The 20,844-nt window shown below is 41.3% G+C and overlaps 1 protein-coding gene across 3 annotated transcripts in view; it reads left to right on the top strand.

Moving 5' to 3' along the window:
* The window catches only part of WDFY4 (WDFY family member 4), a 345,693-nt gene that overhangs the window by 150,054 nt on the left and 174,795 nt on the right, over positions 1 to 20,844 (top strand). For all 3 annotated transcript variants that reach the window (XM_045842001.1, XM_045841998.1, XM_045841999.1), the window contains 7 exons: positions 1,752 to 1,957; positions 2,782 to 2,951; positions 5,258 to 5,383; positions 13,008 to 13,172; positions 15,902 to 16,105; positions 16,786 to 16,900; positions 18,130 to 18,293. In XM_045842001.1, coding sequence (XP_045697957.1) covers positions 1,752 to 1,957; positions 2,782 to 2,951; positions 5,258 to 5,383; positions 13,008 to 13,172; positions 15,902 to 16,105; positions 16,786 to 16,900; positions 18,130 to 18,293 — 1,150 coding nt within the window. The remainder of the gene's footprint in view (positions 1 to 1,751; positions 1,958 to 2,781; positions 2,952 to 5,257; positions 5,384 to 13,007; positions 13,173 to 15,901; positions 16,106 to 16,785; positions 16,901 to 18,129; positions 18,294 to 20,844) is intronic.

Genomic DNA, 20,844 nt, shown 5'->3' with positions numbered 1-20,844 from the left:
GTGAAAATGTTTAATGGACATAGTAGCTGGAAACAGATTTGGTATAATTACAATAAGCTCCTTTGTCACCATTGCTCTAATATAATTGTTAGTGTTTCAGCAGTTGTGATAATTACCGATTTTGATGTTCTTTACTTGGCAGACAAATGGTTAGCCTAAATAACATCTATCAAGGCAAAGGCTTTCCCAATTTCTCTGCTATTTACTGTTAGTTACTTAGTTATTTTTCCAAGTCAGAAAAAGAAATATCTGCCTTCAATCAGCTTTCAAAACCATGTGTAATCATAAAATTCCATTAATTTTCCCACTGTCTGTTTGACATCCAACCCTGGAGTCATTTATTTAACAACTATTTGTTGAACACCTACTATGTGCCAGACACTGTTCCTTGATGCAAGAATGTGGTGCTGAGCAAGTCATTCTAGATCCTTGACCTTGCCAAATTGACATTCTATAGTTTATGTGTATTTGGAGAAGGAGTGGCTGTTATCCCTTAGAAAAACAGCTTTGCAAACTGTGCTTAAAAATTTGCCAGCCCTTAAGTCTTCACCTTGCTAGAATCAAAACGTGGTAGAACTGGAAAACCTGAAGATGTGCTAGTCTCAACTTTTGTTTTTCATTATTTTTGAAAGGGAATGTAGTATAGTACTTAAGCATCTGGGCTCAGATGTAAGAACTTCTGGGATCAAACCCCAGCTCTGTTCCAAGGGGAAGTAACTTAAACTCTCAATGCTCTCTTCTACTCATCTATGTGAGAATAAAAGGAGTACTTGCCATAAATGAAAATTAATATGTGGATAGCCTGGAGCATGGTGCCTAAGATAATATAAATACTTTATAAGCTAACTGCTGTCATCATCATCACCATCACCACCACACCACCATCATCGAGGAAAATGACCAGAGTACATCAACAGTTCTGACAAAGTCATTGTCTTCAATTCAGAGGCAGGACTAGAAGACACCATCCACCTCCCTGTCTTCCACTTCCCTCTAGCAAGTCTGTGTTCTCCAGACCCATCATTTTAAAATTCATTTTTGAAAGTGACAGTAAATCATGTTTTTTTTTCCTAAAGTGATAAAGATGCAGAAAGTTTGGACTATTCTGTTTAGATTAGTTTTGACCAGTGTATGGTCAAAAGGGAAGTAAATAACCATTTTGTGTTTTATATGGCTATATTATTGAAATTAGATGGGTGGTTATCAGACACTGTGTGAGTGTGTGTATCAGTGGAGTAGGGCTATCAAGGGGCCTGCATGTTTTATAGCAATTGATACATAGTTTCCAATTGTTTTGAAAACCTTCTGCCAACTTATACTTCAGCCATTAATAAACAAATTCAGCCCTGGCTGGTGTGGCTTAGTGGATTGGGTGCCAGTTTGTGAACCAAAAGGTTGTTGGTTTGAATCACAGTCAGGGCACATGCCTGGGTTGTGGGCTAGTTAGGGGCATGTGAGAGGCAAGCACAAATTGGTGTTTCTCTCCCTCTTTCTTCTTCCCCCTCTCTCTAAAAATAAGTAAATAAAATCTTTAAGAAAAATAGACAAATTCATCTATTTTGCAACAATTTTGCTAGCATTTTATTTACCATTCTTTTAAAATGCAATATGTATTTTGCTGAGTGATATCCAAATGTTAACCTTAGTTTGCCTTTCTGGGATGACAAGTGAGGCTGGTCATTATTCATATTTTCTGAACATTCCATTTGCACATAGAATGGGATAATTCATTGCATTTACTGACCCCCCAGGATGAAAGAGGAGGTGTTTCTGAGCCTAGGTCCCGACTGGTTTCTGCTGTTCCTGCAAGGCCACCTCCACTCCAGCACCACTGTGCTGGGATTGAAGCTGTTGCTGCACTTTCTGTCAAGCCCTAACCTCCTCACACGATTCAAAGATGGCCTGTCTGCAGGATCCTGGGTGGAATGCAGCTCCAAAGGCGTGCACATCATGATGGGTGAGTGTGAGCCTATCTCCAGCAGGCTGGGCACCATCTCCTCAATGGGGGCATGGGACTTGCCTGTCTTTTCCTCTCTGCTTGGGACCTACAGGACTCCTGTGCAGTAGTATCACCTTGACCCCTGGTTCCCAATCAACCCAGCCCTCTCTGATTTCCCTTATAGGATCCCCAAGGGCCTCACTGCTCTCCAGATACTGGGGACTTCCTTCTACTTCTCAAAGGCTCCTTAGCCCTTTCCCTGTTTCTAGGATGTTCTCCCAACCCACAATACCAGCAGGCATCTCTTGGCTGATGTTGATTCACCCTGAAGGTCTCAGTTCAAGTGTCACTTTCTCTAAGAAAGGAGGGTCCCACTTGAATTAGGGTACCTCTATTATATTCTTTTGCCCCTATTATTGTCCTTTATAGTGTATTTATAAGCATATAAATATGCTTATTTATTTATAAATATAAGCACATATTTAGTTGATATTTAATCACTTGATGCCTGTCCCTTCCACTATTGTAGGTACTTGGTGAGGGCCTAGGTTTCTGTACATTTTGGGGGACATTATGTCCTTGTTACCTAATACAAAGTTACTTTGTGGACTTCAAGGTTGTAGGCACTAAATATTTGTGTTTGAATGAATGAAAGAGCATGTCAGGAAAAGAGAAAGGAATTATTGTTGAGAATTTTCTTGTGCCCATGTGTATATTTCTACCTAGAATTTCTATGGGATGAGTGGGGGGCAAGGAATTCCCTTATGTGCCCAATCCTCAGCTTGGTCAGAATCAATTGCAGTTGTTCTCAGTTGGATTTTGTGCCCATTCCTGATCAATAGATAACCTGAAGAACCACGTTCCCATGCCTGACCAGAGCCCCTGCCTGCTTCCTGGATTCCGTGTTCTGAATGACTTTCTGGCCCACCATGTTCATATTCCGGATATCTACCTCATCGTGTCCACCTTCTTTCTACAGACGCCACTTACAGAACTGACGGGCGGGCCCAAAGTAGGTTCTGGGGACACCCCAGGGATGGAGAGACACACTTGGTTTTCTGACTCCATATGACTGAATCAGTTGCCTAAGACCCTCCACCCTTGCCCTGATCCACTTCTTCCAGAGTCTATTGTCCTGACCCATTTCTTTCCGTAGCAGTCCACACACCTTGGCTGGCTCTTCAAATACCCTTGACTTCCTCCTCCTCTGCCTCCCATCATCTTCCCCAGCAGCTTACATTTTTATCAGTCCCACTTTTAGATTTTTCTCCTTTTGGGCACAGCTAGAGAATTCTGTGATGGTGGTGGGTGGTGTAGGGAGGTGCATAGCTGCCATCAAAGACACAGAGCCTCAGTTTAGTCCTTCACTTTAGTAATACCCCTGTTATTCCCCTATATTCTGATATAAACCTTGTATGTGTTGAGTCTTGTGCCCCACATTTGCCCAGCTTCTATACTTGCCTGCCCTTCATGCTGTGATCTTCCTGAGTCACCTCTACAAGGTGTGCTTGGCCACCCTGTGCCTTTAATGATCTTTTTCTCCCACAATCACCTGCCTCAGATGCCACCTCCTACTTAGACCCTCTGGATAGAGGGAGCCATTGCTCCTTTGTGCCTCAGCATACCTTTGCCTTATGGAGCACAGACACACTTACCTATTTGCCTTTCTCTTTAGGTGCTGAACACCTCAAGAATAGAACCACCTTTTACTCACCTTGTTAAGCTCCTGACAAATAGCAGAATCAAAATTTTTGTGTTTTTTTTTTTTTGGTCTTAATTGAGTTGAGTTAAACTGCACTGAATTGAAATGGGCTGGGGTCATGGTTTGCAAATAGAAGGCTAAAAAGTCCCCTTCCTTTGCACTCATTATATACTTTTTAAAAAGATTTTATTTATTTATCCTTAGAGAGAAGGAAAGGGAGGGAGAAAGAGAGGGAGAGAAACATCAATGCACGATTGGTCACTTCTCACACACTCCTAACTGGGAACCTGGCCTGCAACCCAGGCATGTGCTCTGACCAGGAATTGAACTGGTAACCCTTTGGTTTGCAGTACAATGTACAACCCACTGAGCCACACTGGTCAGGGCTGTTCATTATTATATTTGACAGATTTAAATCTTGATATATAATTGAAGTGTTATAAATTCCACTTCAAAATAAAGTGTTCTGTATGCTGAGCTAAATGCATCAAAACACTGTATTTTTATTTCTCTGACAATGTATCTAGGAAACACATATCTGCTGAGTATCAGAACCCATGATAAATATTTAACATATTTTATTTCACTTGATATTATGACAATTCCATGGGGTAGATAACACAATTTTTATTTCACAGAGAGAGAAACTAAACTGGCAAGAGGCTGAACAGCATGTTTTTTTTTTTCAGGATGTTTTTTACATTTTTTTGTATTGTTGTTTAAGTACAATTGTCTCCATTTCCCATACCCACTCCCCCCTGACCCCAGCCACCTCCACTTCTCACCCTTGATCCTACCCCTTTTTGGTTTTGTCCATATGTCCATTATAGATGTGCCTGAAAACCCTTCCCCCCTTTACCCCCATTATCCTCTCCCACCTCCCCTCTAGTTACTGTCAGTTTGTTCTTAATTTCAATGTTTCTGGTTATATTTTGCTTGCTTGTTTGTTTTGTTGATTAGGTTCCACTTACAGGTAAGATCATATGGTATTTGTCTGACCTGGCAATTTCATTGCTGGGATTATATCCTAAGAATGATGAAACACCAGTTCAAAAGAACCTATGCACCCCAATATTCATAGCAGTACAATTTACAATAGCTAAGTGCTGGAAGCAATCTAAATGCCTATCAGTAAATGAGTGGATTAAAAAATGATGGTACATTTACACAATGGAATACTATGCAGCAGAAAGAAAGAAGGAGTTCTTACCCTTTGTGACACCATGGATGGATCTGGTGAAGAGCATGATTAAATTCATCTTTTAAAGAGGCAAAATTGGATCATCCTGCTTGTCAACCAGTGCTCTGTCCACCACAGTGTGAACTTTCCCTGAAGTGAATTTGTCATGTTTCTATCATGTCATTCACAAAGATTCATTAAAGTTGATTGGGACAGTATTTTTGATGCCTCCAGTGCCTTCTTGGAGGTGTGTATTTCCCTTATGCACCAAGTGGGCTAAAATTCCCCATATCGACCAGCCAGCCAAGGTGTTAATGTGCTGTTCTGCCTTTCTCAATGGGGCCCTTTGGGGAACTCAACATCCTGGCTGAAAAAGCAGCCATCCTGGTGTGTTGCCAGGTGCAGGCATCATTGCAGCCCTGGCCTCCTCTTTCAGGACAGCCTGGATGCTGCACTGCAATGGATTCTGCAGAAGCACCACACAGAGGAAGTCCTTCGGTCTGGGCTGTGCACTGAGGGTGCCCTGCTGCTCCTGCAGATGCTGAAGGCCACAATGAGCCAGGTGAGTTCCATTCTCCAATGCCATGATGAAGGTCAGACACATCTGGAAGGGTCACCTTGACTTTTCCCAGTAGTTTCCAAGTAATGCCAGTAATTAGCAAGTGTTATTTAGAATCCTTGATAAAAGAAGCAAGGTGGGTTCCTGGTGATAACTTAGGTGCACAAAAGGAAAAACCAGCCTAAATGTTTCCAGTGCCATTTATCCACTCTTGCCAAGACTTCTGGATCAAAAGGCAGTTCCTTCATTAGTTTTTTTGTGGAAATTCCATACCGTTTTCCACAGTGTCTGCACCAGTTTGCATTCCCACCAACAGTGCACTAGGATTTCTTTTTCTTTTCTTTTCTTTTCTTTTCTTTTCTTTTCTTTTCTTTTCTTTTCTTTCCTTTCCTTTTTCTTTCTTTCTTTCTTTCTTTCTTTCTTTCTTTCTTTCTTTCTTTCTTTCTTTCTTTCTTTCTTTCTTTCTCTTCCTTCCTTCCTTCCTTCCTTCCTTCCTTCCTTCCTTCCTTCCTTCCTTCCTTCTTTCCTCCCTCCCTCCTTCCCTTCCCTTCCCTTTCCTTCCCTCCCTCCCTTCCTTTATTGTTGTTACTGAAGTTGCTACTGTTTTTTTTATTGATGTTCAGATACAGTTGTCCCCATTCCCCGCTCCATTGCTCTCCCCTGCCTCATCTGACCCCAGATCCCAAAGACTATCCCTTTCCCATTGTCCTTGTCCATAGGTCCTTTGTACGTGTTCCCCTTCTTTCCCCTGTTATCCCTGTCACCCTCCCCTTGGGTCCCTGTCCATTGTTCTTTATTTCCATGTCTCTGGTTCTTTTTTGCTAATTTGTTTGTTTTGTTGATTAGGTTCCTTTTATAGGTGAGATCATATGGTACTAGTTTTTCACTGTCTGGCTTATTTCACTTAGCATAGTACTCTCCAGTTCCATCTATGCTGTTGTGAAAAGTAGGAGTTCCTTCTTTCTTTATGCTGCGTAATACTCCATTCGTAAATGCACCAGTTTTTTGATCTACTCATTTACTGATGGACATTTAAGCTCTTTCTAGAATGTGGCTATTGCAAATAATGCTGTTATGAACATTTGAGTAAATAGGTTCTTTTGAATTGGTGATTCAGGATTTTTATGGTATAATGTTAACAGTGGAATCGTTGGACCAAAAGGCAGTTCCCTCTTTAGTTTTTTGTGGGAATTTCATACTGTTTTCCACAGTGACTGCACCAGTCTGCATTCCCACCAACAATGCACTAGAGTTCCCTTTTCTCCACATCTTCACCAGCACTTGTTGTTTGTTGATTTGCTACTGATGGCGATTCTGACCTGTGTGAAGTGGTATCTCATTGTGGTTTTAATTTGTATTCTCTGATGGCTAATGATATTGAGCATGCTTTCATAGGTGTCTAGGCCCTCTGTATGCCCTCCTTGGAGAAGTGTCTGTTCATGTCCTTCATCCATTTTTTAATTGGATTGTTTGTCTTCCTGGTGTGAAGCCCTGTGAGTTCTTTATATATTTTGGAGATAAAACCCTTGTCTGAGGTATCATTGGCAAATATATTTTCCCATACAATTGGTTCCTTTCTTATTTTGCTGATGTTGTCTTCACCTGTGCAGAAGCTTTTTAATTTTATGTAGTCCCATTTGTTTACTCTTTCTTTTATATCACTTGCCCTAGGGGACATATGGGTAAAAATAATTCTGTGTGCCATATCTGAAATTTTCCTCCCTATGTTCTCTTCTAGAACTTTTGTGGTGTCATGATTTATACTTAAGTCTTTTATCCATCTTGAGTTTATTTTTCTGTATGGTGTAAGCTGGTGGTCAAATAATTTTTTGCGTGTAGCTGTTCACATCTCCTAATACCATTTGTTGAAGAGGCTGTTTTTATTCCATTTTATGCCCATGCCCCCTTTGTCAAATATTAATTGACCTTATCTTCATTTGCTTAATCATTTGACTTTCATCACTGGGAGATTTATGTGTTCAGTCAAAGGGAACATTTTTGAGTAAGTACTTTAGGTCAAGAGTTTTGGGACCCTGTTGATAGGGAAATAGGGCCTCTTCTCTCAGGGAGCTCACCTTGGCCAGGGCAGGTGGGCCACACATGTAGTGAGACTTGTATTAGAGAAGATGGATGTCTACCCAATATAGACATGACATAGAAAGACTTCATGGAGATCCCTCAATTAAAGTCATCTAAGTCCACCATAGGTGGGTAGAGAGGTTGTTTTTGACATGAAGGCAAATGTCAGGTTTTTATATCAGTATTATGCTAGCTTTATTTTTAAAAGACTATATTTAAGAAGATAGTAAATCCATAGTTTTTATATTATTTAAATTCTTCCTGTAAAACATCTTGGGACTAATTTTTTCCATTATTGCCTTTTTTAGGCTTTTAAATGTCTCTTTGACCTAGTTTAGGTAACGTTTTAAAAAATCTCCCCATTTATTGAATACACTCATTTGATCTCTTTTTTATTATTTTATTGTTGTTCAATTACAGTTTCCCCCCACTGCTGCCCCCTACCCCAGCCAAACCCTCCTCTCTCCCTTGCTTCCCTCCCCCCCTTGTGTGTCCATGTGTCCTTTATAGTAGTTCTTAGTAGTAGTAGTAGTTCTATAGTAGATTGTTCTTACTTTTCAGTGTCTCTGGTTATATTTTTCTTGCTTTTTTCTTTTGTTGATTATGTTCCATTTAAAGATGAGATCATATGGTATTTATCCCTCACTGCTTGGCTTATTTCACTTAGTATAATGCTCTCCAGTTTTATCCATGCTGTCCCAAAGGGTAGGAGCTCATTCTTTCTTTCTGCTGTGTAATATTCCATTGTGTAAATGTACCATACTTTTTTGATCCATTCATTTACTGATGGGCATGTAGGTTGCTTCCAGCACTTGGCTATTGTAAATTGTGCTGCTATGAACATTGGGGTGCATAGGTTTTTTTGGATTAGTGTTTCAGGGTTCTTAGGATATAATTCCAGCAGTGGAACTGCTGGGTCAAAAGGCAGTTCCATTTTTAGTTTTCTGAGGAAATTCCATATTGTCTTCTACAATGGTTGTACCAGTCTGCATCCCCGCCCCCCAACAGTGCACTAATGTTCCCTTTTCTCCACATCCTCACCAGAAGTTGTTTGTTGCTTTGTTTATGATGGCCATTGTGACCAGTGTGAAGTGGCATCTCATTGTGGTTTTAATTTGCATCTCTGTGATGGCTAGTGATGCTGAGCATCTTTTCATATGTCTCTGAGTAGTCTCTATGTCCTCCTTGGAGAAGTATCTGTTCGAGTCTTTTGCCCATTTTTTAATTGGGTTTTTTGTCTCCCTGAAGTGGAGTCATGTGAGTTCTTTATATATTTTGGAGATCAAACCCTTGTCCGAGGTATCATTGGTAAATATGTTTTCCCACACAGTTGGTTTTCTTTTCATTTTAATGCTGTTTTCTTTAGCCATGCTGAAGCTTTTTATTTTGATGAGGTCCCATTTTGTTTACTTTCTCCTTTACGTCTCTTGCTTTAGGGAACATATCGGTGAAGATGTTGCTGCATGGGATGTCTGAGAATTTCCTGCCAATGTTTTCCTCTAGGACTTTTATAGTGTCAAGACTTATATTTAAGTGTTTTACCCACCTTAAATTTATTTTTGTTATGGTGTAAGTTGGTGATCAAGTTTCACTTTTCTTTCATGTAGCTGTTCAGCTCTTACAACACCATTTGTTGAAGAGGCTATTTGTACTCTATGTTACTCTTCTTCTCCCTTTGTCAAATATTAATTGACCATAGAAACTTGGGTTTATTTCTGGGCTCTCTGTTCTGTTCCATTGGTCTATGTGTCTGTTCTTATGCCAGTACCAGGCTGTTTTGATGACAGTGGCCTTCTAATACAGTTTGATTGATATCAGGTACTGTGATCCCTCCTACTTTGTTCTTCTTTCTCAAAATTGCTGCAGCTCTTCAGGGTCATTTATGGTTCCATATAAATTTCTGAAATGTTGGCTCTATATCTGTGAAATATGTCATTGGTATTTTAATAGGGATTGCATTGAATTTATAAATTGCTTTGGGTAGTATGAACATTTTGATGATGTTAATTCTTCTAATCCATGAACATGTTACATGCTTCTCTCTGTGTCTTCCTTGATTTCTTTCCTCAGTGTTATATAGTTTTCTGAATACTTTTTAAAATTATTTAATTTTTGTGTGATTATTTTTTCTTTATAATTCTTAATTTATAAGCTTATACTCTCTTTGCCCCACCACTCCCATTATTTAAGAAGCTCAGGACCTGCAGCTTTATTTAAAGAACCACCTTAGGATACATTTATCATTTTCCTGATATTTTTTTTCTGGCTAGTTCTAAGATTTTGACATTTGGCACCTTTGTTTTCTTTTTGTTTTGTTTTGTCTTCTGGAGTTTCTGTGATTGCAGTTTTAAAGACTTCTTGATTTATATTTTACAATGTCCATGTGGTTGAACTTTTTGTTTCTTTTATTGTTGTTAACCATTTCAGTTTTGTTTTGTCCTAGTCAGAGCATGTGAATTGTACACTTCATATCTTTGAGGAACTTATTCATGGTTCCCTTATAGACCTAATGTTGAAATTATTTTTGGGGTACCTGAAAGATTATATATTTTTCTGTTTACAGGATAAGAAGTCTCTTACCTTTCTAACAAATTAATGTTACTTTTCAAAAAGCAAAAGGAATAACATGAACATATTTAAAATAAAGAAAATATATAGTATGCTGACAGAAATAAAAAATAAAACTAAACATTTACATTATAATATCAAACATAAAATGGTGAATTGGTATATTACAGATGGGACTCTCAGATTGGTCAATAAACAAGGCCCAATCTTCTGATATCTAACAAACATAATAAAAGCAAAGTCACCCAAAGGTTGTATTGGTTCAATGAAGATATGTGTCATAACCAGTGTCAAAATATAAACATAAAAACTGGAAGGATAAGAGAGAAAGACCAGAAAGTTAATTGTAGCAAATAACTCTAAGGTACCTTTCTCAAACCATTTATTTTCTTTTATTTGTCTTATTTATATTATTATTTGCTCAGAACTTACTTGGTTTGATGTTATTCCCTTGCCCAGTGGTAACTAACCTACCACAGATTAATTTGCTTATTTGTGAACTTGATATAAATTGAATCATGCAGTATGTAATCTATCACATCTGGCTTCTTTCACTCATCCTCATATTTGTGGAGTTCATTCATGATGTTGTATGTGTCAGTAATTCATTTTTGTTTTATTGAGTAGCATTTTATTGTGATAACTTATCACAATTTATTGAACTATTCTTGGTTGTTTCCATTTTGAAATATTACAAATAAAGCTGCTTTGTACATATTTTTGGCTGGGGATACATATTTTTTGTTAGAAAGAAATATGCCCAGGAGTGAAATTGTGGGTCACTAGTTATACACATGACTTGCTTTAGTAGATATAACCAGATGTTTCTTCAAAGTGAAGTGTCAACTTATGCTTTCACAAGCTTTTATTTTATTTGAGAGGTTCTAATTTCTCCAAGTTCTTTCCAATGTATTTACGTTGTTGATCTCATAGATGTTAGTCATTTCACTGCGTTCAACAGTCCTTTAAGTCAGACAGCATTATCTCCATTGTGCAAATGTAGAAACTGTAGCTATGGAGGTTAGCTCCCTTAGGCAAGTTTATGGAGCAAGGGCATGGTGAATGTACCTATGTCCAGCCATCAGCATTACATTTTTTTATCACCATCACGCATAAAAACTTTCAGGGGGTTCTGGTTGCTCAGTATATGAAATTCAAGTTTCTCCTCTAAAAGTTCAAGTCCTGTCTATCTGATCTTGTCTACCAGCTTTTTCTCTATTTACCCTGTGCTAGTCACTATGAAAATAAGGCCAAAGGATTAAAATGTCTCATTCAGTCCTCACAATAACCAAATGAAATAGGTCATATTACAATCCTTGTTTTACAGAGTTGGGACTGGAGGTGTGGGGAGATTAAGAAATTGTTTCAACCTTCTGAGGGATACACAGTCACTAAGAGGAAGATTCAGGGTTCAAATCAGACAGAGTAACTCCAAAAAGCATTCTCTGAACTCCAACCTCTGGTATTCCCCCTGAAATCTAATCTTGTGCTGGAAGCACCTGGTAGATAAGTCAGAATCAGTTTCTCTCTGCCTGCTTGCTCAGCCCATACCAAACCCTTGCAGGATACAGTGTAAAATCTGCTTCCTAGCTGTTCCATGTACAAGGCCTTTCTTTCAATAATAGGTTTGAGTATTCTAGTATGAGACTCAGTTCCAGGAACTCAGTATCTGCTTAGTAAACAGGACATTTGGCTCAGGAATATGAGGCCGGGACTTGAAGCAGACTGGTGGGGAAATGAGGAAGCCATGGATGGGAGTGGCTGAGTACTGTATTTTGCCATGTATGGTGCACATTTTTTTTTGCCCAAAAGTTTTAGGGAAGAATAAGGGTGCACATTATACATGCGTAGTAACTGAAATATCTTGTATCTGTTCTCATGTTTTGTAATTATTTGTTACATAAAATTTCTTATACCATAATACATTAAAAAATAAATGTTAAAATTACTTTATAATACAAATATAAGTATCTAAATATAAATAAAAAGTTAATTAAAAATTTAAACAACAAATATTTTCCCTGAAAGTTTGGGTCAAAAACATGGGTACTCATTATACACAGCAAAATACAATAGTTGGCCAAAGGAAGACCTGACATCCACTCATAGGGGTAGTCAGAGCATCACTCCATCTGGTTGTTGATGTGGCTATGCAAGGTGGTCCAATTTTCAAGTTCCAGGCTGTCTATCAGATAGAGCAGGACCTCAGACAGAAGTTGGACATATTGAGGCTATAGTCAATCTCCAGAGAGAGTGACTTGGCACAGCTAATTAAGAGAGCTGAGCTCCAGGGGGACACTAGTGTGCAGCCAGGATGGAGACTCAGCCATGTGACTGAGGCTAGGTTTTGGTATGGGGATGGACATGTGCCCCAGTCCCCTCAGGGTACTGGGTATCAGCTACATACATGATCCACTCCAGATCCCTAGCTGGAAGGGATAGGGTTCCTCAAGTTCTGAGAGGTCTGGACATATATAAGCCAAGGCAAGGTCTAGAGATGGGAGCAAAAGCACTGGGCTGTGAAAGGCTGAAGTTGACCTTGATTTGCAAGTTCCTTGGGCAAAAAGGCCACATCAAATCATATAGAGGCAATATGAGAATATGGGAAAGATAGGCAGACTTTATAGCCATATTACTTGGACTCAGTCAACTCCTGGATCTGCTCCTTACCTACTAGGTGACCTTTGGCAAGCTGTTTAACCTCTCTATGCCTTTGTTGTCCCATCTGTAAAATAAGGATAAACATAGGACCTACCTCAGAGGATTGTTATGAGGTGGAAAGAGGAGTATGTGTGAAGCCTGTAGAACAATGCCTATGTGCATGAAACCCTTCTGCAGCTGAAGACCAGTATCTCAAGCCAATCCACAATCTTAGAGGTCTTGCAATGAAATGCCTGGGGGACAGTAACAGAAAGCAGGTTTTCTTCCTAGACTTCAAATCCTCTGGTTTCCACACATCCCTCTCATCATGTGTTTTCAGCCCTTAACAGGGAGTGGAGATGGTGCCTGGGAGCAAACCTTCCCAGCCAGTGTGCTGCAGTTCCTCACCCTTGTGCACAGCACCTACCCACAAGATCCAGCCTGGCGGGCACCAGAGTTCCTCCAGACCTTGGCTGCCATCACCTTCCCCCTGCAAACCCACAAGGTAGGACATGCCACAACCTTGACCCAATGAAACAGGGGCAAGTGGTATCATTCTTCAAGAGCGAAGAGCAAAATTCCTCTCTGTCACACCCTCCCACCTCCAATTATGGTACATTTTGAGGCAACTTGACTGAAACAGTAAGTAAAAACTTGAGTAATTTTTCTTTCTCAGCTGAGATGCAGCTTGAGGTCATTTTTAACTCAGATTCAGTAATTTTTTTTGAGTTGTTAGTAATCTTGGTAATTTGATGGCAGATCAGGTCCAACTCTATATGGAATCTTCTCCCACTGATAATGTGAAACAAATTCCCAACAAATTTCATCCCAGGATGCCTGTGGCTGTGACCCAGACTAAGGTGGGTAGGTGCGTGGGGGGCAGGGAGCTGGAATAATGACTTGCTCTGCTTTTTATTCTCAGGACCCTAGTCTTGTTTGTAGGCCATGACTCAGGACTCCTTGAAGTCAGCAGTGTCTGGGAGAGCAGAGGGACCAATTGGGTCTGGAGGGCAAGGTGTGAGTGTGGAGTAGAGAAGGGGCTACAGGAAGAGATATGAGTGAGTTTGAGACTGAAAGCCATTCCCAGCAGGTTAAGGGGACTCAGTGAGTGTGAAGAACCAAATCTGTCTGGTAAACCTATGCATCACCCCTCCTTGGTAGTGTAGGAAACTGAGACCAAAGCAGGAAACATGAGCTAGTGATACCTGTCTGCAAATCTGTAATTGCAGTTAAAGGTAAATTCTCCTTACCAAAGAATGGTAAGGAGAGAGGTTAGAAATGAGGCCAAGCACAGCACAGGATCCATCATTATCTGCTAAATGACCAAATGAATGGATGATGTACTCTTTCAGCTAATCTTTCCTATAAGTGTATGCATGGTGACAGCCTCCATCTACTGAATGCCTACAGCAGACCTGAGCCTAGTGCTTCATGTCACTGTAATTGGCATCCTGCACAGGTCATGTGTGTTAGTCAGGGAAAGGGAGACTGACAGCAGTGAGTGGCACTGACCAGTATCCTCTGGGTTTAGTGGGAGCCTAAGCTGTATCTTACAAAATGGTTCAGAGAGTAAAATACACCCAGGTTTATGTGATTAATAAGTGACAGAGCCAAGATTTAAACCTCACCCATCCCTTCCCATAGGCCCCTCTCTACCCCTAACACTCACACTAAGATCCATATCCTTTCTATCACCATCAGTTTAAAATAAAATCAAATGGCCAAGTAAAATTTAAGAGTGCCATAATTTGTTTTAATGAAAAGACTAAGTATAAAGACTAGAAGATTTGTAAAAAGATAAAATGGTCTATTGGGCTAATATTAACTAAAGAAACACACTAGAAAAGTAAGACTAAGGAAAAGGATACACCAGAGGGGCTGGGAGATGGCATCCCCCACACAGAGGCCAGGCAGGGAGAAAGGACAATCCCACAGGCTGACCTCTACCATCCCTCTAAGCAGGACCTCTGGAGGTGGCCAGAACCCTGAAGTCCTGACATTTTTAGCCTAGATCCCCACCTTAGCCCCTGCAGAGTGGGCCAGGCTCACTGCTTGCTGAGTAGGGGTTCCAGCTGGCTGCCCAAAGGCAACAGGAATACCCTGACCCAGGTTTCTTCCTCTCCCTGCTCAACACTTCCTGCCTGGGGGAGGGCCAGGACCAATGTCACCTCCCAGATAAACTCATATGAGCCAGGCACTGCCTTGGGGCCCCTGGATCCAGTTCCATAGCACTTATCACCATACCTCCTTGCCTTGTCCCAATTTCAAGTCAGCTTCAAAAGACTTTCATTGTACCTAAATGTGACAGATCATCTTCATGCAGAAATCTGCTGGCCAGAAGGCTTTGGTTTGCTGTGAATTTATATGGCATCTTTCCAGTCAAGGCCACAAAGAGCTAATTAATGCAGTCACCACCTCCCTAGGGGTCATTAAATTCATTTTATGGCTTAATTAAGAACAGCTGCATGAATTTTATGAATGAGCAAAGGGAAGTGCCAACCAAAGAATGCCCATGGACATTTCACTGGCTGGGAGTTAGGAGTCCCTGGCCATATGTCCTTGGGCATATCATTCAGCCTCCCAGTATCTCTGTGATTTTCTGGATGTAGCTGGGCTAATGATGCTGCCTCATTTATCTATGCATATTTCTACAAATATAAAAATGAGAATGTGAAAGCCAAAGTGCTTCAGGGACTTGGTTGCCAAGACTTGCTGAAGTCCTAGATCCTCTTTTCACTTGAGGATCCTACTTGTCACAATCAGCAAAGAGCCTGGGAGGCAGTAAATGTGAGGGTTCCTCCAGAAGGCAGGAACCAGCTTTCTCGACCATATACCAGGGCCATGTACTGTGGCATGCACTGCTCTTGCATTTGTTCTCACACATGTCTGTGATGTGCCTTTCTGTATCTTCATTTGACTGATGAGGGCTGTAGCTCTGAGGAGGAAACAACTTACCCAGGTCACATTCTAGGCTTCTCTGCTGAGTGCCACAGGCTTCTATTGCTTCATGCTCAGCTTCTTTCCATAACTTCCATCTACCTTGGGTTCGGGGACCATAACAGGTACCCTTATGAGTCATGAGACTCTGAGCAAGTTACCTACTTTGATGGACCCTCAATTCCTTTACATGTTAATGGCTTTGATCAGAATCTCATCCATGCACACTTCAGCAGTAAATAGGAGTGCACTTTGAGGCCATGCAGACCACTTACTCAGGGTTCTCTTGACTTTGAGGGGGTCACAACCGAGTCTTCCCAGAATGCCAGCAGTCCTGGGACTGAGGCTGAAGGCGACAGCATTGCGGAGGGTCTGCAGATGTCTGCCAAGTCACATCCCACATGGAAACAGCTAAGGGTGTTTCTGCAGCTACTGTTGAGGGAGCTCTTGATTGCTGCTCCCAGCACCAAGCAGTGTTTGCCTCTGGAGGTGCTTCTGGAGGTGAGTGCACAGGGGCTGCTAGGCCATCTGCTGCCAGAGGTCATGGGCTCTGCAAGGGTGTGGTATGTTCAGAGAGACCTTGGGACTGATCTCTTGTGAGAACCAGCTCATAGTCTAGAACATCTGGGACTTTAGTGATGTGGTGGGAGAGTGTGCTACAGGAACCACAAGCCGTGGCAGAGCAGGGAGCATACTAGCAGTGAGTAAAGAGACGAATGAGGGCAGGTCTTAGCCAGGTTCCTAGAAGCAGAACCTGATACAGGGATTGTAGAGAAGTGATTTATTAAAGGCTATGTTCTCAGGGGAGGCAGAGAAGGGATGCAAAGAAGATGAGGTAGAAGTTAGCCAGAAAATGATCTCAGCCACAGCCTGACCCCAAGGGAAGCACAGGTATGCTACCTACATCCCAGAGTTGGCCCCACCTTTAGGCACCTGCCAGGCAGTCATTGTCTGTGGGCCACCCCCCACTTGCCTTGCCCAGGAAGTGGGCATCACTTCCAGATAAAGCAACTTGGTCAGCAGAAGGCAATGCTTTGGAGAAGGGGCAGGCATGAGCTGTTGGCAGCCCACACTCCCAGCAGCTATGGTATCAGCCTACAGGCCAGGTAAGGGGACCCAGTAGGCACTGAGTAGACATGATAGTCATGTGGCTAGTGTTTGAATTCTGGGTGTGCTTCCAGGCTTCTCCAGATAATGCTACCAGTCAACAGAAGCAAGAATTCCAGTCTGAGATCCTGCTCTCTGCCATGGAAATATTTCATGTGATGAGTGGAAGTGACATGTCAATGTTCAGAGGTGAGTGGAAAACACTCGCTTTTCACTGTTATCACACAGAGCTGCTGACAGCTGAGCAGAAAAGCCAACATGCCCACCAGCCATGGACCTCAGTTTCCTAGGGGAGGCCTGGGTCTTAGTGCTGCAGGATGCTCTGGGGGCCTTGGGAAGATGCTCTCAACAAATCTGCAGTAGAAGGTCGCTGGCCCTGCCTAGAGGCCCCAGGGAAGGCATGCTTGCTTCTTTCCATGACACCCCTGTCATCATTGGGCCACTTGGAGACAGAAAGTCCTTCTGCCCTCTCAGCGAACTCCAGTTCTCCTCTATCTTCAGTAGAATTGTGTCCTCTTCCCATGAAGTAATTCAAGATGTCATCTAGAAGTCAGCATTCTTATGCTCAGCATCTTATTCTTTGTACCTATGCCTGGGCACAACAAATGTTTCTTAAACAAATGAACCTGGATGAAGATGTTGCTATTGCCCCTAAGTTCGGACTAATGTTTCATTCAGAAGACTTAGTTCCAGGGCAGCTGTACCTTCCTAACAAGATTAAACAAAGTCCTTTCTGTGGTTTCTGAGCCATGAAATTCTTAGTGACATGACTCATCTTACAGACTCCTCCTTGCCCCACAACGTAGAAACCCTGGCTATTGGACTATGTGAAATGTGGTAGAGCAGAGCAGTAGAAAGCGTGAGCTTGAAAGTCCCAGATCTGATCTTGGCTCTGTCACTGGGTGGTGGTATAACTCTAGACAGGTGCCTGAATCTGGGAGTGACAACTATAGTGGCTAACTCAGAAGGTTGTTAATAGGATTAACTGAGATCAAAGCATCCTTGCACGGGACAGATAATCCACATTACAGCTTCATCCTCTGCCTGACATAGCAGCAGGGCCTCAGGTCACCATGACAGTCTTCCTACTTATTTTATGCCTAAATTTTCCTCCACCCTCATTTCAAATGGCCACTGGAAGAATTAGTGCCCCACATTGGCTTCCTCTCTACTTGGTTTATATCACTGACTAGACTGTTCAAGGCCAATTTATTTTGAATACATGGGTCTTCATTGGGCACCTGTGTGTTAAGACCCTATCTTCAGAGCAACGGGGAATACAGTGGGCTACAATGGGATAAAAAGAGGTGAGTGGAAGGTAGTTGGTTACCAAGAGGGACTGGAGACTGTTGTGGAAAGAAGGCCATTCAGACTCTGATGATTTCTCAAACCCAGTCTGTCTCCTCAATCCACCTTAGGCAATAAAGAGCCTCAGCCAAACACAGAAGCTGCTGCTGCTGCTGCTTCTTCACTCACGAACATCTTCCATTTCACCCAGAAGCTGGTAGAGAAGCTGTATAGTGGGATATTCTCAGCAGACCCCAGACACATCCTTCTCTTCATCACAGAACACATCATGGTGGTAAGAACCCCAGGCTGGCAATGATGGTATGGAAAGTTCTGCTGACTGACCAAATGTCTGTATGACATGCTGCTGGCTATGCAGTTTGTTTAGATTGACCAGCTGTCCTTCCTGGAAACAGGATCTGAGGTGGGTGGGCAAAAAGAGGAAGATCTTTATGGCCTAGGCAATACCTGGTGGCTGTTGAGTACCCTGCAGAGCACTCACCTCAAACCACCTGAGATCCACCTCAGTGGTTGGGAGCCATGGTACCCTATGCCAGCACTTGAATTTTGTCTCCTTCTAGACTCTGCAAATTTCTTTTGGGTTTTTATTGTGATTGTTGTTTTAATCTTAATTGTTGTTATTCTTCATCAACAAAGAAAGGGCCAAAAAGGTCTTTATCCCCAAAAGATCTATTTCATTTTCTTCTTTAGTGTTCACCACCATTTGTCATGTTTGGGATAGTCCTATTATTCTTGCATGTGCTCTCTCTCTTCAGACAGATCCACAGACAAACACATAGATGGCCATGCCTATAGATACATCCTTAGGTATAAGAGTATATACATGTATACAGAGTCTTTATTGTACATGTATATACACACACAATCATACAATCTCAAAATTCTAGAGTCGAACTATTTTTTTTCCTGCTCCTTGTCACCCATTTTATTCTGGAAACCTTTTCTAACAAGTGGCCATTTTTTCTTTCCTCAAAACTTCCCTGTATGAGGAGTTTACTATGGGACAAGGTGGTCCCAGCCATTGGGACACCTGTGATTGTCAGAGAACGCTTTCTCTTACTCAGTGGAACTCTGCCTCCAATAACTCTTGCAAGCTGCTCTTGGTGTGTCTTCTTCAGCGGAACACAGGCGAACCACTGTCCTTCCTCTTTATGTTGCGTAGGGGGAGTGACATGAGAACTACAAACACCCTTCTGTCTGTAAAGTTACTATAGACCCCAGGACAATTCCTAGGGTGATAGTCTGCCTGAAACACAGTCCCAGGCAAGCCCCAAAATAATGTAGTCAGAGGCTTTCAAGAAAAACTTTAAGAGGACATAAATATCCCTTGTCATCTCTAAGAAGATTAAACTCAGATTCCTGGGAAGCTGTATTGAGAATGAAAGTAGCTGTGGAGCTCCTGATTTCATTCAGACTACTGTCACAGAATGCCATGGACTGGGGACCTTACCAACAAACATTTACTTTTCATTGTGCTGGAGGCTAGGAAGTCCAAGATCAATATACCGACAGATCTAGTGTCTGGTGAGGGCTCTCTTCCTGGTTTTCAGATGGCCATCTTCTTACTGTATCTTCATATTATGGAGAAGGAGGAAAAAGTCTCTCTCTAGCCTCTTCTTATCCTTTTAGAAATCCCATCATGAGGGCTCTTTCCCCATGACCTAATCACTTCCCAAAGACCCCATAACCAAATACCATTGCATCGAGTGTTAGAATTTCAACATATGAAATTTGGGATAGAACACATACATTAAGCCATCGCAAATTATAATGGTCAAAGCAAAAACTCAGAGCTAATACTAAAAAGTGGGTGCCTGCTGGGCCTTATGTGCCTTCAGGGGAGCCAGGCCCAAGGACTCTCAGTTCTATCCACATTTGCCATCCTTCTCTCCTGTTTATGACTCATAACTCCTAACCTCAGTTTGAAAGATATGACCAATCTGAGGAGCAGGAGAAGACAGTGATAAAAAACAAACCCCAAATTACAGCAGACTTAAATAAAATTAACTTCATTAATATAAATACTTGCAGTATCCATAAAATTCTGAGAGCAATCTATAACTAATAAATGACCTTTCTATTAGATTAAAAAATTTTGCGTGTAATTATTGTTCTGTGGATTCTTTTTGATGAAGCCAAATAAATAGATTAGTGTTAGGGCTACAAGTCAGGACTTTTTTACTTCCCCATCTAAGTTTCTCATGTGCTAAAATTCATTGGGCTCCTGTCTCCCTTAGATGCTATGGTGGTTAAGGGCATGGTTCAGATGTCTGGTATTGGTTCAACCCTTGCTGACCAGTGAACCTCTTTGGCCCTTATCCTTCTTATCTCTAAAGTGGGACAACCTTAGTGTTTATTTCATCATGTTGTTTGGATGCTTAACTGAGACAATATATATAATTTAATTCAAAAATGCTTAGTATGTACCTGTAATATAAAAATTCCGTGCTTGATAACTAATATGTACAGTTAGGGACATATTTTTAATTAGACATTAATAGCATGTTCTTATACACTGAAGGTCAACCATTTTACCTATATATCAGAAATCTCTGGTTCCCCTGTCTATTTTCTATAATATGACTGTGGTAAATTTAAATTTTTTTCCACTAATTTTTAGTAAATCCAACAATTTTAACTACTGTTATTGATCATTCACTTAAATAGAAGCTCAAAGGTAGAGAAAATAGCCCTATTTGAATTTTAGATCATGCCTCTTTTTGAAATACAGAAAAGGCTTAGATCGTATCATCTTCACAGTTAACTAGGTCAGTTCTAAAATCATAAAGTGTTCACAAATATGTTTTTGTATGTGTGTGTTTACT

This window comes from Phyllostomus hastatus, unplaced genomic scaffold (genome assembly GCF_019186645.2).
Source record: "Phyllostomus hastatus isolate PE091 unplaced genomic scaffold, TTU_PhHast_1.1 phas_contig_38, whole genome shotgun sequence".
NCBI lineage: Eukaryota > Metazoa > Chordata > Mammalia > Chiroptera > Phyllostomidae > Phyllostomus > Phyllostomus hastatus.
Note: the sequence above shows the minus strand (reverse complement) of the source record. Positions and strands in the feature narration are given on the sequence as shown.